The sequence below is a fragment of the Urocampus carinirostris genome, chromosome 5, assembly GCF_059441175.1.
Source record: "Urocampus carinirostris isolate Australia breed hairy pipefish chromosome 5, RoL_Ucar_1.0, whole genome shotgun sequence".
Lineage (NCBI taxonomy): Eukaryota > Metazoa > Chordata > Actinopteri > Syngnathiformes > Syngnathidae > Urocampus > Urocampus carinirostris.
The window spans coordinates 22241536-22259134 of NC_142353.1; the positions used below are offsets into that span (position 1 = coordinate 22241536).

General features: G+C 37.7%; 1 protein-coding gene across 3 annotated transcripts in view; it reads left to right on the forward strand.

Annotated features, from left to right (window-relative positions):
• sema6a (sema domain, transmembrane domain (TM), and cytoplasmic domain, (semaphorin) 6A) overlaps positions 1-17599 on the forward strand; it is a 210991-nt gene that overhangs the window by 129614 nt on the left and 63778 nt on the right. For all 3 annotated transcript variants that reach the window (XM_088336168.1, XM_088336169.1, XM_088336170.1), the window contains exons 8-11: positions 5846-5936; positions 8723-8842; positions 11668-11756; positions 15770-15987. In XM_088336168.1, the coding sequence (XP_088192294.1) occupies positions 5846-5936; positions 8723-8842; positions 11668-11756; positions 15770-15987 (518 nt within the window). The remainder of the gene's footprint in view (positions 1-5845; positions 5937-8722; positions 8843-11667; positions 11757-15769; positions 15988-17599) is intronic.

Sequence of the window (17599 nt, forward strand, 5' to 3'; positions counted from 1 at the left end):
GTATGTCAGTAGCAACAAAGTTCTAATTCGAAATCAGATGGCACAAAATTGCCAGCTGAAAGGACGACAACCAGATAAGCAAGGCAAAGCTTTTGAATTCATACAATATCAAGTTATCCTCCACAAGTTATAGGGACACAGAGACCAAAAGGATCTACGGTAGAGCGATATGAAATTATTAGATTACAAATAATTTAAATGTGACTGTGATCCCAAAAGGCTGCAATGCCCAATCCATTCAGTGTAGATCTTACAGTCACCCAAGGTTGCCAGCCTAATTTCAGAACATATTTTCCCAGATGCTGTCACTAGAGTCATTTTCGCTGCATTGGCAAATACTGTCACCCTTGGGACTGCTAGCATCTGCAGCTAGGGCCGCTAGTGGTTAGCACTGCTCAGTCAACCGTCCAATCTTATTTAAATCAATATGTAAACCTAACTCGTTTTCAAGTAAAATGTGTTTTTGTACAACTGAATTTATTAAGTTAATTGTAATATACATTTGCATTTGCACTTCAAAGATTGATTGTTGCTTTTTTAAAAGAAAACATTTTGAGGAATAGGCGAAAATACTTGGATCAACCTTTTTATGAATATTTTTAAGAATCATGATAAAATCGTGCTTGTGGTTTTATTTTTAAGAAATATTGATTTTGCTGGAAAATTCTCTCTTAAAGATAAACGCTCCCTTGACCCAAATAATGATTTCTTTTTTTTTTTTTGCCATATCACTTACCCGTAATAAAAAATGTTCCCTTGACCCTCTAAAAAGATTAAAGTTAAGTAGGAACTCAAAAAATGGAAAAAATACATCAATGGATTTTGAACTGGCAATCAGAACAGGGTAGAGAACCCAAACCGCAGATAAAAAAATCCATCCTGTTCTAAAAGCCCTCCCATGAGCCCTTTCGTTCCACTGAATCTCCTATGTTACGAAATCAGATCCTTACTAAACTATAAGGGGATTGGCTGATAGTGGCAATGACGTAAAACTTAAATAATAACAAACAACATCATGCAATAATAGTCAAAATAACACTCTGACATCCTATGCAATTTCCACTTATCACCCTCATTGTAAAACAAAGCACAGAAAAAAACAGCAAAAACACAGTTTGACTAACAATCGAGTAGGAGACAGAAATGTGCTCGTTAAAGTGGAACCCAACTGTCAAATCCGCTCAATCCAAGATCAAGTATACTTACTGTGTATGACAAATCAGCATATGAGGGTCTCATTAGCTCATAATTGACAACTGCAATACAAAAGAAACATTAAAACGAAATGAATCCCAAAAGTACCAAGGTTGAGTGTCAATTAGTGTTTAAAATTGAAATTCCAGCTTTATACTGATCTATTAGCTCTTCGGAAATAATGACGTGTAGCTCCACATGAAACTATTTTGTCTCACTTAGGTTAAGATGTGAGGTTTTTATGAACATCTGCAAAGATTTTGGTTTTCTTCCAGTGTGTAAAAGTGTCAGGAAAAGGACATGTGAGGAAAACAGGTTGCGCCGAAATGGACCGTGACGATTAATATACCACAGAGCTAGCGTGCCCTCGATTGCTTTTGGACCATGTGTGAACTCGGGTATGGATAATTTTGCAGGTTGGCTCATTTGTGCAATGCTCTATTATCCTATTAACTCACTTGTGATGTGTCAAGGCCTGATACTTCTAAAGTCCCTAATGTATTGTTTTAATTTCAACACAATTCAAGGGTATCATAGTGATTACAAATATGGATCTTTGCTTCCATCCCTACTCATATATCAGCTACAGTGGTATTTCTACATATGAGCTTCATTTGTTCCATGATCACGTTCGTAGCTCGAATTGCTCGTGAAATGTTTGCAAGGAACAGTGACCACATACGTGTCAATTTATACGCGTTGCCCTTTTTTTATCTATTTTTCGATCATTTCAATCTGGTAGCAGACTGTCACAGGCCAGGAACAGAGACAGGACCCAGTAGCGTTCGATAACTCAGTTTTATTGATAAGAGGGGAGAGGATCGACGGACTGGAGACGCGAAAGTGGCACTTCCGTGTCGAGCGAGAATGGTCGAATATTGGCAGGAAATAAAAGTCGTTAGCGGGGACGGGAGAACAAGGGCGGTGTCAAGTTCGGAAACAAAGTCGGCAACAGGTGTCAGGCAGGTAGCGGGGCAAAACTGGTCGGATATCGGGAAGGTAGAACGGGGCAGAGTCAGGTCCGGAAACAGGTTGGCAACGGGTATCTGGCAGAGAAAAAACAGGGCAGGAACAGAGTCTGAACGTGAGAGCTGGGAGCATGGGTACACAACGATCTGACAGGGATCTCTTGAAAGCCGGGGGTTTAAAAAGAGTCCATTAGCCAATCAGCTCTCAGGGCTGTTGGCGCCAATTGAGCAGTCACAGGTGCTCTGAATCGGTAAACATGACAGCAGATGACAACGTAAACATAGATCACTAATATTGTGGTAGTATTCTACACAATTTGTCTTGCTGTGACTAAATATGTGCTGTACTGTGTTTGTAATATTTATTATTGCTTAATAAGGAGGATTTGCAATCAATAAGCAGGGAAGACATTGACAGAAGTTGACCGGTATGAGATAGAGATCATTGATATTACATAAGCACTGACTGTACGTGTTTTAGTTTTTTTTTTCCTGTAGTAGTCTGCATGCGCAACCTGAACGAGCTAATGGTGTCATTGAGCAGTCACGAACAGTGAGAAGTGCCAAAAGGTCTCTAGTGGTAGCCTTTGGAACTGCCCATGAACTGTATTTTCCTTGATAAAGCAAGCAAGATTTGTTAAAAAAAGATATATTGTCTTGAGATTATCGTGTGTAGAGGTTCATGTATGAAGAAGTCTGTTCTGTTAAGATGTCTGTAAAGTTAAAAAAAAATAGCATAACACGTCTCCCACAGATATTTCAGGTTTTAGATGTTACATTGCACAGCACTTCTTTTTATTTACAGGCTAGCAGAGTTGACGGCCTAACAAGACAAAAGCTGTTTCTCCGTCCAAACACTTTTTGTTTACAACTGCTTTGGCTCAAGCTGGCAGTTTTTGTGGGACTCTGTTGCCTGGCTAAGATGATCAGGATATTGCTCAGGACAGTTCTGGTTTTTCTCCGCACATGCCTGCCAGCTTGTCTGGGGCCGTGCATATTTCAGCTCCCCGGGTTCGGGAGGGGCTTCCTTGAGTTCAAACGGCAGGAATAGATCAGTGACAGCCGGCCAGGACCCTTGCACAGAGGTCAATGCCGCTGTGATATCAAAAGATGGAATGAATGCCCCATCAGGGTGTGTTTTTATGTAGGATGTCCAAAAGGGTAAGGTGACGTTCCTGTCTAGCCTATATAATAAGAGATGCACACTTTGGTGCTTTGAGATACTGTAACAGACTGAACTTGTACTTGTCTGCTTATGTAAAACAAGCACCGATCTGTAATTTCAATATGTCTATTTTGTCAAAGAACCACTTAGGGTGGTGCGCGAGCACAGTACAGAAACACAGATTAGTGCAATAACCGAATTTTTTGTTTGGACAGGGTTTGGTGCATGGGGCAGGTAGCGCAGCAACAATTGTGGTCTAAGATGCAGGCGAGGGCTCAGTGGTTCAGTTAACTCAGTCAGAGAAAGCAAGAGTTCGTCAGGTGGTAATCATGATCCTGGAGGGCAGGCAAGAGTTAGATAGACTGGAATAACAAGAGACTGAGACAAGAGTGCTTTGAATGTGACATGTAGGAATACAAATCAGCACTGAGCCAAGGAGACAGTGTTTAACTAGTGATGCAGGAAATTTGTCATTGGAAATACAGAGTGGCCACAACTGTGGGAAGAAATTTAGCAGCCGGAAGTGGGTGACCAAATAAGGTAAGGGCGAGGAAGGGTGTGAGACAGCGGGAGAGAGAGAACATACAGAAAAGCAGAACAAAAGAGTGAAGTATCAGACATATTTGGCTTATTGTGTAGAATGGTTGGTTGGTTGGTTGGTTGGTTGGTTGGTTGGTTGGTTGGTTGGATCCCTTAACCACTAGGGTCATAGGGTCACCATGTTCAGTGGTGTGTCCTAGGTAAGTACAGCCTGGTGGCGCCCATCCATCTCCAGACAAGCTTATATTTCCACCCAGTCGTGAACTGGGGTCCTTTTGCATGTTTTTCCCGTTTTAGTGATTTGTCACCTAATAATCTTACACAGCTGTCCTCGGGTGTATTTATATGTTGTATGTTTTCCTAATTCCTTAAACAGCACGTATGTGACTTATATTTACAATGGAATAACTTTGGGATAGGTTTGCTCAATGTTCTCCGGTTATTCATTGTTAGTCAGGAAATACAGCTTTGGGAGTGGCGCTTAGCTTTGGGGACATCTAATGGACATATTTAAAACTGTATATTATTATTTAAAGCTCATTTTCTCTGAAACATCTCAGCATTGTCTCCCGGTTCACATAAAATGATGGGTAGAGCAGGTGTGTAATTAATCTACATATCATGATGCTCCTAATTTTGCTTTCACTGCATCTCCTGTTTTATTGATTTATTCCTGCCAACTCTTTCTCTGGCAAACTCTGTGTGAGGTAGCAAGTCCATATGACCTGTTATAGTGGGCAGATGATTACTCTCTTTTTCTGCTACACAGGAACAGAAAACAAAATGACCCGTTTAGAGAACAGAAATGGCGTTGTTAAGCACTTCACAGCTTCTCTTTTTGTTGTCCTAGCAAGATGCCAAATGAAGAACCGTTTGTGGTTGTTTTCTTGACCTTGTGCGTGTTTTCGCTTTGAAGACGCATGGCGGAAAGAAATGTTCCCTTTTTTACATCACACCATAGCATTAAATTGATCAAAACCATATTAGAGTTCTAGTTTAAGAAGACATTGCGTATTATTTGGTGCCTACTGGTGGTGAAAAACGTCCTTCATTGTGGTGTTCTTACTCCAAAGCTTGACCTTTTGACAGTTAGTAACAACGTCCCTTTTAGTTGCTGTTTATCCGGAGAATGGTTTCAACCATTATCTTTTTAATAGTGATCCCAAACTACAGAACATGGGCCAGATACAGCATTTTATCTGGCACCCTGAACAATACCAAAGACCATTTAGATTTTTTTCCCCTATATACCGGATTTATACATGTTTTTTTCCCTAAGAAAGAACTCAAAGTCTGGATACAGGTTTTTGGTTATAACAGGATTCGAACACAGGTCAAGGTGGTATAATGCTGTCAAGTTTGAACTACAGTAAACAACATAACATTAAGGAAGGAAGGCATCTTTCGATGTTTTATTAGCCAAGAGGACAGTGGTGGAAGCCCTCAGATGAGGGGTTTAAACTCCTGTTCTGAAGTTTCCCCTGAACACATTATTCTTAATACATCTTCAAGGTTACCAAAAGCAGATCAGCCCCATGGGGCGTGAAAATCAAAGCACGGCAACGTGATTGGACAATAGTGAAATAGTGCATAGTGATAGACAAATAATAGCCTCCCTTGGCAACTGCCTTCTTTGCAAATGTAGGAAAAACAGAACCTAGCAGTGGTATAAAAGCAAAGAAACATACAGTATTGACTCAACAAACACCAGTTATCAAGATGACATATGAAAAGGTGTTTGATCTTGTTATCACACTATCCTAAACATTTGTACTAGAGACAAATGTCTGTTTCGATGTGTGTTTCACAAGTTTCAACGACAATAAATGTGACAAAATGTGGTACTTTATATGCTAATTTACAATTTCACCACAAGCATTTTCACTACTGGGAGGTGATTGTTGCTCTCCTTTTTGCATCTGTTGACCATTATTGTTAAGATTTATTCATCTGAAAATAATTGTGTCCATGTCTGCAGATGGATTCTCTGGAAGCTCTTGGAGAAGAGATCAGCGGAATGGCACGCTGCCCTTACGATGCCAAGCACGCCAATGTGGCGCTCTTTGCTGGTAAGACTTGAAAACGTTACAACTTGTTTTCATTCAAAAGCTTTTTTTTCCCTTATATACATATATATAACCCTGGAAGTAGTGTTATTTCGCTATATTTTTTCACTTGACGCTCAAATAAACACAAAATAGTTATGTCAAAGACGTCTTAATGAACTTACATTTGTTCTAGCCTTGTATTATATTTCAAATACAGTAAATTATTCATTAAAGAAAAACAGTTGCTACAAGGGTAACACAATATGCCATAACATTATTTCTTTATTTTACTAGATTAATAAGGTCAAAACATTTTTTTGCATTTGTTTTTTTCATTGCAGTTTTGCTTTTCTTGGCAGTATTTTTTTCTTTTGTCTTTCTTTTTAATTGTATGACCATTAGGCATTCTTGGGCACGTTACTTTAAAACGTAATTAGTTATAGGTACACACTACTTCGTCCAAAAAAAGTTAGTAACTGAGTTACTCTATAGTAAAAGTAACTAGTTACCAGACAAAGTAATTTCTGTTACTTTAAAAAGAAGTTGTATGTCAAATAATTTGAAATTTTCTGAGCAGTATTTAAGTCAGTTGAATAGAGAAGAACGGACAGGTAGTTGTTTTATAAAACATTTTAATATTTATTTCATCTCACCAGCAACATTTTAATCCTACACTTGAAGTGTAACATATATGAACATTTATCAATATAATAGAATAATAATCAGCAGTAAACAGAACCTGATTTTTCGGCTTCATCACTAAAAAGAGTTAGCTCCTTTGGCTCCCAAATATCTCTTCAGGTTGTTTTTTGTGGTTTAATCCGTATATTACCATTTTTTAATGTATTATTATGAATAACTTAAAAAGGGGGGAACATAAAGCAAAATGAATGCTTAATTGTTAACACTGAAAAGCATAGAAAACATAAATTCAAATATGTATAAATCTACAAAGAAAACGATAAAATACAGGCGTCTCCCACTTTCCACGTTCACAAACGACCTAAGTCGGTTGCCGCACCAGCCATCTTTCGCCTTTTCTTTTGGCGGATTAGTCAAAACTATACTCGTAATCGCTATCTTACTATATGGTAGTCGGTATTTTAAATAGTGAGATGATCCCAAAAGACATGACACAATGAACTAGGAAGTTGTAACGGCGAAATAGTAACAAGTCAGTTACTGAAAAAAATAACGCCGTTATTTCCAACAATGTTATTAGATTAGTACTTCAGGGGCAGGTCCCTTGGCTCAAGCAACCTCCCTTGAAATTTGTATATATTTCTCGTACAAACCAAAAACGTACTTGCTATTTTTATTGAGCACCATAAGCTATCGACACATTTAGGGTCGGCTATGATTTATCCAGGATTCCATTGAGAATGGAGGGATAAACTCGGTTAACAAAAACAATTCACAATCCTCTAAAGCAGTTTTGAAGCTGCAGGGTGAGAATGTTCCCACGCAGACTGCCGGTGGGCTGCAAAAGATACCGGCCTCCATTTGTGTTCTCTCCTCTGACTGATTGTCGGCAGTATTGATGTTCTGGGACCTCGTGAGCTTCCAGCTGAGGAGGTGCAGCTTGAGCGGCTAATGTGTGACAGTCAACTGGAAGCATTGAGTAATGGAGAGGGCCTCTCTTCTAGCCAACCTTTCAATTATGTAGTTTGAGTTTCCATTGCGGTTCTATCTGAGGTGGACTGAGGTCACATCACTGCTGTTTACAGTACCTTTAAGTTAGGGTTGGGCGGATCAATCCAAATATCGATTTTATCGATACTAAGCAAGTAGTCTGATCAGATTGATACTATTCACTTAGGAACGATACTTCACTCCACCACCAATTTCCCCAAAGTGCCGATTTTCTATTTAGATTGCCCAGTCGTCTCTCTCACCCTGCGCCATTGGCCACTCTTTAAGTATATGATTAAGTCTGTGATTGACAGGCACACTTTAAGCACCTCTCCCTAACTGTCCTGCTGCTGCATCCTGCCTATCAGGCAGGAAAGAGAGGGCCAAATCCATGTGTCCATTCCTCATTGAAGATACAAAAGACAGAGCGGTGTGGACAACTACAGAAAAGGACAATGCCAGGTGTAATTTGGGTAGTCAATAGGTCTGCTACTGTGGCAACACGACACATTTACATAAACAAATAAAAAAACTCACCCCGCAGAGAGCAACGAGCTGCAGCCAAAAATGTAGTGTTCCTGAACAAAAACCTGTAAATCCGTTATTACTTTGGCAGCAGAGTAAATGAGAGACGATTGAAACTTTATTTTCATTACTGACTTTATTTTAAAAATATTTTGAAATGAAAGTTCTCTTGTTGAGATTGTTATAAATTAATAGTATTTTTGTTACATTGCTTCTTTTTTGGGTTTTACTCTTTTGGCTTTTGTTCTGAAACAGTTTTAATAGAAATATTTCTATTTACGCTATGTTTTGTACTGTTAAAATTTGCAGTGTTTGCTGAGTTGAACGTACTTATGAACCAACTCAAGGAAGAAGGGGTTCAATCATTCAATGATTATGTCATTTTCAAGCAGGAAGTATCTGTATCGATTAATACTACCACATATTAGGTTGGATCGGATTGATTCCAAAATTTCCAGTATCTCCCACCCCTACTTTAAGTACCGTAGCTGCTGATGAAGTACGCAACAAGTTGATGGGAGTGGAAATCCTGTTGAGTTGTGGCTGGGAATACATTCTTTTTATTCCTGTCATATTTTCCCAACAATTTTACTTGAAACTATCCTCCGTTGTTTTTTTGTTTGTCTTAATTTCTCGTCATCTCTTTCCAGACGGTAAGCTGTATTCGGCTACAGTCACCGACTTTCTGGCCATTGATGCGGTCATCTATCGTAGCCTCGGAGACAGCCCAACTCTGCGTACGGTTAAACATGACTCCAAGTGGCTAAAAGGTAAGGCTTTCATACGCGCTAGCTAGCGCACACACATATAGCACTGTTTTTATAAGGCAACCTGTAGGTTCTGTTTTTTGAGGTACTTTTTCAAAAGTAAGAAGCAATATACACAAGACTGTTGTGTGGTACTTTTTTGTACTCATTTTGACTACACTGTTGTTCTAACTAATCAATTGATCTTTTAGAGGCAATCATACTTTGTGTAACACGAGGGAAGTATATGTTGTATTAATTAGTTTTTTTTTAGATGAAATATGTTTATAAAAAAAGAAACTCAAAATGAAGAGAAAAGGCACCAAGTAATCTTGAACTTGCAAGGAGAAAAGGGAAGAGAGGCCAGTGTTACATAAGAAACTACAATACGTTGTTATGGTTTTCCAGTGAGTCCTTTTATTTTATTATATCTCCTAGGTTCCAAAAGCAGATCAGCCCTAAGGGATGTAAAAATCAAAGAATAGTTGCAGAAAAAAAATAATAACAACAGAGTGGAATAACAGTCAAAACAAGCAACAGTGAGCCAAAATAACAAACAACTGTGCGCAATAGAAGTCTGCAGAAAGAGGAACAACCTGGTATCCTAAGTATTCTTCTTTTCAGGTGTCGGATCGTGAAAACAGAAAAAATGATTTACGTATTATTCCCTCCTTTTAATGTAACAGAAAGAAATTATAAGCAGTATTTACTTTTAAAAAAAAAGAATAAATGATTGACTCAAAATTGTATTTTTGCTTCTGAATTTATTTCAGCATTTTTTAATTCAGCAGTCAAAGCTCTTCTTAATATGTGTAATAAAATAGATACTTCATAGGGGTGTCAAAACTTAGATGAAGTTGAAGGACACGAGGGTTACATTCCAGTTTGACGAGCTTAATTATGGAGCACATTAACATCAATCATTCGCTCGATTTGTCTTCACTTTCAATAATACTGTTTTGGGTTTCCCATCTGAATAGCTTATTAAAATGTTTCAGGGTTTTATGGTATGTTGGTGTAATCAGAACCCTTGGAACCTACTAAGAAATATTGAATTGATTGAATTACTGATTTTCTTCTAAACTGTCTTAAATTTAAAAAAAACAATATTAAAATGACCAATTATTCAAACTAAGGAAAGAGCACTACTTGAATGGAACCATTTTTGTTAAAAACATATCTCAATTCACCACTGTCTTATGAGGAGAAACTTGACATTTTGAAAAACATATCTAGGAAAATTACTAAATATTGAAACCAAAGTCTTAATTATTTTTTTTGAAAGAATGAACGAATGAAGTAATTTATTTATTTATTTCATTTGAACATATGCCGTTGCTGCTTTAAAATTCATACTAGGGCCACAAGTGGCTCGCTTGCCATAGTTTTAATACAAATTAATTAAATTAATATTTCAACAGACGTCAATTTGTTGGTTTATGCAAAGTAAGTAACACAGTGAGAACATACAAGGGCCATACAGAGCAGGGGCTCTAAAAATAGCTCTACTAATTAAAGTTTGAATACTTAAGTCTGACTAAATAAAATCAGTTCTAATTTGTTAGATGTTAAGTGTCATCTCTTGTCAGACAGTGAAAATTGTACACAACACGACTGTAAAGTATTTCAAAAATGTGATTTTACACCAAAAAATGTGACCTCTGTTGTCAAGGATGTATTCCATAGAAATTCTAAAAAAATATGTTTGTATACAACACCTATGTCAAACCCTTGGCCAGCGGGCCAAATGTAGCCTGCCACATTACTTTATGTGGCCCCCAACACAATACTGAGGGAACCACAAAGAAAAAATGAGCCACAATGACCTGCAGTTGAAATATGTCCACTGGATGTCGCCAAAGCCAGGCGCCTCTCGCAAAGCACCCACTGGAGCTGTATTGGCTGACTACCAATAATCAACCAGAGAACATTGAGGAAACCTATTTACTTGAAATTCGCCAATATGCTGTTGAAGGCAACACGAAAAATACAGACCCTAAAAAATATATCACAGAGGTTTCTTTGCAAATGTTTAAAGAAGCTTCAGCTTCTTTCTATAATAGATATGAAATCCAACAACAAAGTTCCCATATTAGGGTAAACATCTTCATCCAAAAAACAAAATCTAAAGGAAATTTAAAACAATAAATTAATCATTTCAATTATTGTTAGCATTTTGTTTTATTTTCTACTAATACACGGTTAGTAAACACTACAAGAATGTACTGGTAAATCTTAGAGAAGGAAGGTATTGAGGAAAAAAATCTCAATAATCGCTTTAAAATGAAATTTTACATCCCAGAATCATAATTTAATTGTGGGCCTCCGAAAAGACCCCCAACCCTCCAGCTAAGGCACACATTTTATTGCCATTTATTCACTAGACCAGCTCCCGTGAGATTAGTTTTCCCACCATGTGGCCCCCGAGCTTTCTTTATGAGTTTGACACCCCTGGTATATATCAATAAATAACTGCATCACACTGTTTGAGTCCATAAAGTAGTTTCCGTTATGGATCACTGACCACATATTTAGATCTAGTGCTTCTATTGACGTACGTCTAGTATGCTAATTCTGCATGTTCTTTTTTGCCCACTTGTTATACTCGGATTGCAAGTTGAGCAAAAATGGATTCGCCGAAGGGAATAGCATGCGCACCAATCCAGCTTGTCAAATCTGCAGAAAACTGTTTTTACCACGTATGCAAAGGCCCTGATATGATGGATGAGGCATTACTGACTGGTTTTCTCGCAAAATGTCAAGAATTTACATGGTTGTAGTTTATATTGAGATGGTGTCTCAACGGGCCCTGCAACAATTTGTATATTTTCTCAATTTTGTCTTGTCAGAGCCCTACTTTGTGCAGGCAGTCAATTATGGAGACTTCATCTATTTCTTCTTCAGGGAAATTGCTATGGAGTACAACACAATGGGAAAGGTAAGCAAAGGCTTCATTCCTCTGCTATTGTTTAGCTCTGATCAGCGGTGTCATAAGCAGGAAGTATCTGCAGAAACAAACAGAATATGAGTGTACTATATAAGGAGCACAAATATTTTTAATACCGGATCAACATCGGACAGGATAAAGGGCTGAAAATATATCTGCCGATCCCATTCACAATCTATAAATAAACCCCTTGCATCGCACATCTGCATCCGTCTGATATCTTCTCAGTCCCCTGAGCGGAATTCCTCAGTGAAAAACGAGATTGAGTTTTTACACCACAGGGACTGCAACAAAGAAGCCTTATGTTTAATCCATTCATTTCAGTGTCAATTTGCGACGGACCAAAGTTAATTGAAAAGCAGGTAGAGGAAAATGAAAAGCGGATTCGCTTGTGTTTTAAGAAAAAATAAAAGGCAGAAGAAAGGGTGGGGAAAAGAAGCAATGAGATGAGCTAACACGGACCTTCAGATGAAGGGATTTTGGGCAGATGGGAACATTTAGTCTATCGAGATGTTGTAAAAGTGGTGAAATTTTGCATGCGGCAAATAAACTAAAAGACGTTAAACAACATGTCGTTAGAAAACACAGAGCAGCCCTTTGCAATTTGTCTCAGCTTGATCATGACATAATCCAAACTCAAAACCAAGTGATTGTTGCCCGACCCTGAAGACACTTCGATGTCATTTTTGGTCAGTAAGCTATGACTCGCGGGCCATATATGGCTCTTTTCATGAGTTCATGTGGCTCGGAGATAAACTTATACTCACACAAATCTTATCTGTAGCGGATACCTGATTTAAAACTATTAATATGAATGGTTCGGTCAAGTATATTAAGAGCATTCTTTCCACTACAGTTTAGGGTTGAGGTGTCACAGCAACAGACCCTGTTTTGGCTGTACGTCGCTAAGGATATAGAAGCTGATTAAACAATTTATTTTCACTGTTGAGACAATTATTGATAAAAACCCTAAAAACTGTATTCGTCCAGAATCGCCAGCCGAGAACACAGATCAATTTGATTTGGTGAGCGGCAGCGGTGGGCAGAGCCATGCACACAGCTCACTTCTGTCTACCCAACCCTCTGCACTAAAGATATATACGTCAGTATCCTCATTTGCAATAGTTTGTGTCATTTTTTCAAAATAACTCTGCTTGTATCTTGTTTTAAAACCATTAATTATGAAAAAAATGAAAGTCAAAAGAAGCTGCAATGATCTTAGCACACAGGCATTATTCTTAGTTATCAAATCATCTAATGTCACACAGTGAAATAAAATCTGCTGAAAATTTTTATTTTGTGTAAAGCACAGGTTTGGCAATTCTGCTGAAATTCATCTAAAATGAAACTCTGAAAAAAAAAAAATCTAAATGTATTACTATTATGGCTCTTTGGATCCTGACGCCTGAGCTAGTGTATAAAAGTCGCTTTGTAATGGATACAATTAGGGGATTTTGCATACACACAAAATATATCATCAAAGCATTAAATTTGTGTTGAAAGACATTGCCTCCAATTGCAAACGCAAGTAAATGTTGTGCCTTTGATTGCTATGTATAAAAAGTATTTTTGAAAGCCGTCTAAATCAAATTAAAAGAACTACCCCAGTATGCAAAAACGTGTATTTTGTAATCCACTAATAATCCAGCATGTGACATTTGCCAAGAAGCTGAATGATTCAATCATGTGTAATGAGTAAAGCTGACATCTTGTCACATCCTCACACAGTGTCACCTAGTATTTGTAACATTTTTTCTGTCAGTGTGTGCGTGTCTGGGAAGTTTTAAATTAAAATAGTTATGTGTTAGTGTGTATGTGTTTATGTTTTTGCACTTTTCAACTTAAGGAATGCGTTGAGGTCACCAATTTGTTAAATGCGCGTTTGAGTATAGCCTCTTGCTACATGTATTTAGCCTAACACATCTTTTTTTTCAGAGGAATTTAAATATATAGCGAGCTTTAGATCCAAATAATGTCATTTTTAGTGTGTGAGTGTGTGTGTGTGTGAATGGGTAATTGTGCAGCACATTGTAAAGCACTTTGGTATGTCTTCATTGACTCGAAAAGCGCTATATAAATGCAGACCATTTACCGGTTACCATTTTTCACATAGGATGTGCCCATCCTAATACTGACTGACACCAATATTTTGTCGAAAGACTGTAAACTTTTTAAACAATGATGAAAGACCCGCTGCAAAACCCTGCTTTGTTGACATTTTATTTCATACTATTGCTATTTAAAAGCTGTTTTTAAGAACGTAAATATGATGCACTGACTTTAGGGCATAGTTGGTTTCAGCTGCATTTTGTCTTAATTATTCTGTTCAAAAATAGGTTTATTAAAGAATAGATGGTCAGTTAATTCAAGTTTCGGAAGTTCGGGCAATTAAAGTGTAAATTCCGAAGTAAAAACATCATTATGGTATTTTGCTCTAATCTCCCGTCTGTAAAAATTGGGCAACCGTGGGGAGCTGTGTTTTTTCAGTTTAAATGCAGGCAATAATCCGATTGTTAATGGAATATTTGATTTCTGGAACTATCTGAATTAAATCGTTGTCATGCTTAGAGACAAATAAATTACCCTGGATACATGTTTGTGACTTTTTCAGGAAGAAACGAGGTAAAGTCATTACGCAAAAAGATGATGGTTTTGCAATTACCCGTTGATATTAAATAAAGGTTTATTTCATTCATTTCACTCACCAAATTCAGCAAAGTAATATATATACATATATATATATTATGTAACATATTTTTAATATATAGATTAAAAAAAAAAAATCCCCCGGGCATAAAAATATTTCGGATGACCAAAATCACAACAATCACACAAGCGGATTATTCAGCAGTGTAAATAAGCACAAGCAATCAGAAAATAAAAAAGAAAACTAAGATCTTATTTGGATTATTGTGCTCAATATTCCGTATCCAAGCAGATTATTGCCTGCATGCAAAGGCTCATTTGAAAAACGTATTTTTAAGAGTATCATATAACTGGTTTAAGTTTTTGGTTGCTATCTCAAAAATAAACTAGCAGGAAGCTGACTGTATGTTTTAATGTATCTTGTAAATAGCACCAAGGGATTGCCACCTACCTATTGTTATCAAGCTGTTTACCCTAAGTATATTTATAATTACAATTATTGCAGTGAAAAATGGTTCCATAATATCCCACATCACAGATGACAAAGTCAAGGCTTGTGGGCCACGTCCAGTCCCCAAGGTTTTCTCAGGCCCTGAGATGATATTAATCATTATCATACATTGGCACCTCTGTTCCAAACTCTTGGTCGCACCTCCCCTAATGCACTTCCACATTATTGTGCTCTAACAAAAGGTGTGGGACGGCCAATTTCCATTTGGCTATTCCCTAAAAAGAGATTTGTACAATTAACATCACTGGCCATAAAGTGGAAATTCTAAAGAAAATGGCTGTCAAAAATGTTCCCTTGTCAATCAATGCAGACAAACTGAGTAATAACAGTTGCACAACTTGAGAATTTTAAATACTCTACAACATTTCACATTACATTACAAACGACAATCATGTCATCCTCCTTACAGAGTTTTGAACAAATTTCATAGCAAAATGTAAACTTTTGAAACTTTTAACCGACATGACATACATTATAACATTTCATAGTTCACGATTATGTTTTAGAAGTTAGGACACCAAGGATGTTGCCTTTTTGAATCAACCATTTGTTGGCAGCCCACTTGAGCCATCTCCCGCCTGCTGGGAAGAGATCCTTCATCTGGGGGGGAGATGCAACAGTAGTATGCCTTCTTCACTTGGCAGTGGACCATCCAAATATTGTATTTGTGAATCTATGCTGAAACTGCCCAAAATGACACCCCTTATAAACACAACATAATGTGGAGAAATCAAAGTGCTGTGATTGCTTTCCAGATGCACTGCATTTCCTGGAGCCTTGCTTATTAGAGTAAGTTAATTACAAATAAGTTACCTTACAATCTCTTCCTCATTGATTTTGTGGTCAGGTGGTGTTTCCCCGTGTGGCGAGGGTTTGCAAAAATGACAGAGGTGGATCACCCCGTGTCTTGGAGAAGCAATGGACATCTTTTCTCAAGTCTCGCCTAAACTGCTCCATCCCCGGCGACTCGCATTTCTACTTCAACATCTTGCAGGCGGTGACAGACGTCATTCACATCAATGGCAAGGATGTGGTGATGGCCACCTTCTCCACGCCATACAACAGGTAGGGGTGAGGTCTAACCCATGGGTTATCTGCTTTTGTGTAAAAAAAAAAAAAAAAAAACTTATAAATGTTTTATATATGGAAATTATTGCAATTATCTATTTTGGGCACCTCTGTAAGGAAAACAAGAGGTTGATTCAAGCCCTCTAAAGTTCAACAACACAATATTTTCTGCATTCATCATCATTGCTTTGTATTCGTTAACCCAATTATCAAAACAACAGCTCATCCACATGATGACAGCCTGCCCTTTGTGTAATGTAATAGTGGCAATGTTAGAGTGGGCTGGGTCAACATTTACATATCCAATGAAAACAGCCGTTTGCCCTTTTGATGCGGGCATACTTAACCTCTTTTTCGTTTACACAATTTTTGTTCAATACGGCCTTCATTATTAATGCCAGAATCGGGATTGAAAATTACCAGCGAGCCATAGGGTTAACGCATATTATTCTTCATTTCATGGCTCTTTTTTAGGCAGATAAGACAATTGCTTGTGACACTGCAATTGAGCATGCTTAATGGACTTTAAACTCAATGAAGCGGCGCCTACTAGAAGTGCAGCGTTTGATTTACATTTATTGGTAATGCTGGGAAATTAGAGGGAACATATTTAGACTATATGCTGCTGGGTTTTGTGTGTCTGTTAATGCCTTCCTGTCATTATTTTTTTAATTACGGAACAGCAAGGCGACAAGGATTAATGTCTTTTGGGGAAAAGTAGAGGGAATACTAGTGTAGTATCATCTATACGACACAGTCTAAACCACCAAAGAAGGGCAGTGACTACAGGAGACGTGCTATTAATTTTCTTCCTTGAATAGTGAAAACTGCAACAATACAAAACATTACGTTGAGACCATAAACCAATAGGTTTGGGATAAAATTTCTAGAAGTATATAGTTGTTTATACATCATAAAAAAAACAAAAAAAACAAATGTATAGCATTGCCTTGTTAATCCTTTAACATGGATGATGAAAGATTGGAAACGCAACAGTTCTGTCAGCCATTGTCTAAGTCTTTGCTATGTTGAGCTGGTGGAACCGAATGTGACGCGGGAAACCGGAAGTAGTATTATTTCACTACACTTTTTAACTTAAAGCTCAAATAGACATAAAATATTTATATGGAACACCTCATAATGAACTTACATCAGCTTTGTATTATATTTGAAACACAGTAAATTACAGATTAAAGAAAAAATGTTTGCTTTTAAATAGTAAAAGTAACTCAGTCATGTGCTATGCACTGATTTCAGGGACAAGGCTGCCATCGCAAGATGATTTTTCCTCTCCGCTCCAAAAACTAAACACCCAAAAAATTAAATAATCTGTCAACTGTCACAGCGGGCTCATGATGAACGATTATGCCCTCAAGACTTTGATCGAGTCATATGGTGTCCTCATAGCACTGAGCAGACCCCGGATGTCACTACGGTCCAAAATTTAATAGCATGTTGCTTAATATAGTGCAGGGAAATCAAAGACTCTCTGGTCAAAACAGTAATCGGAACCATATCCATGATCCATGTGGAAGACTGTGCTTAACTTAATTGGCGTAGTTAAGTTTGCCAGAGCCCACAGCAAGTCAAATATCTGTGCCCCCAAGGA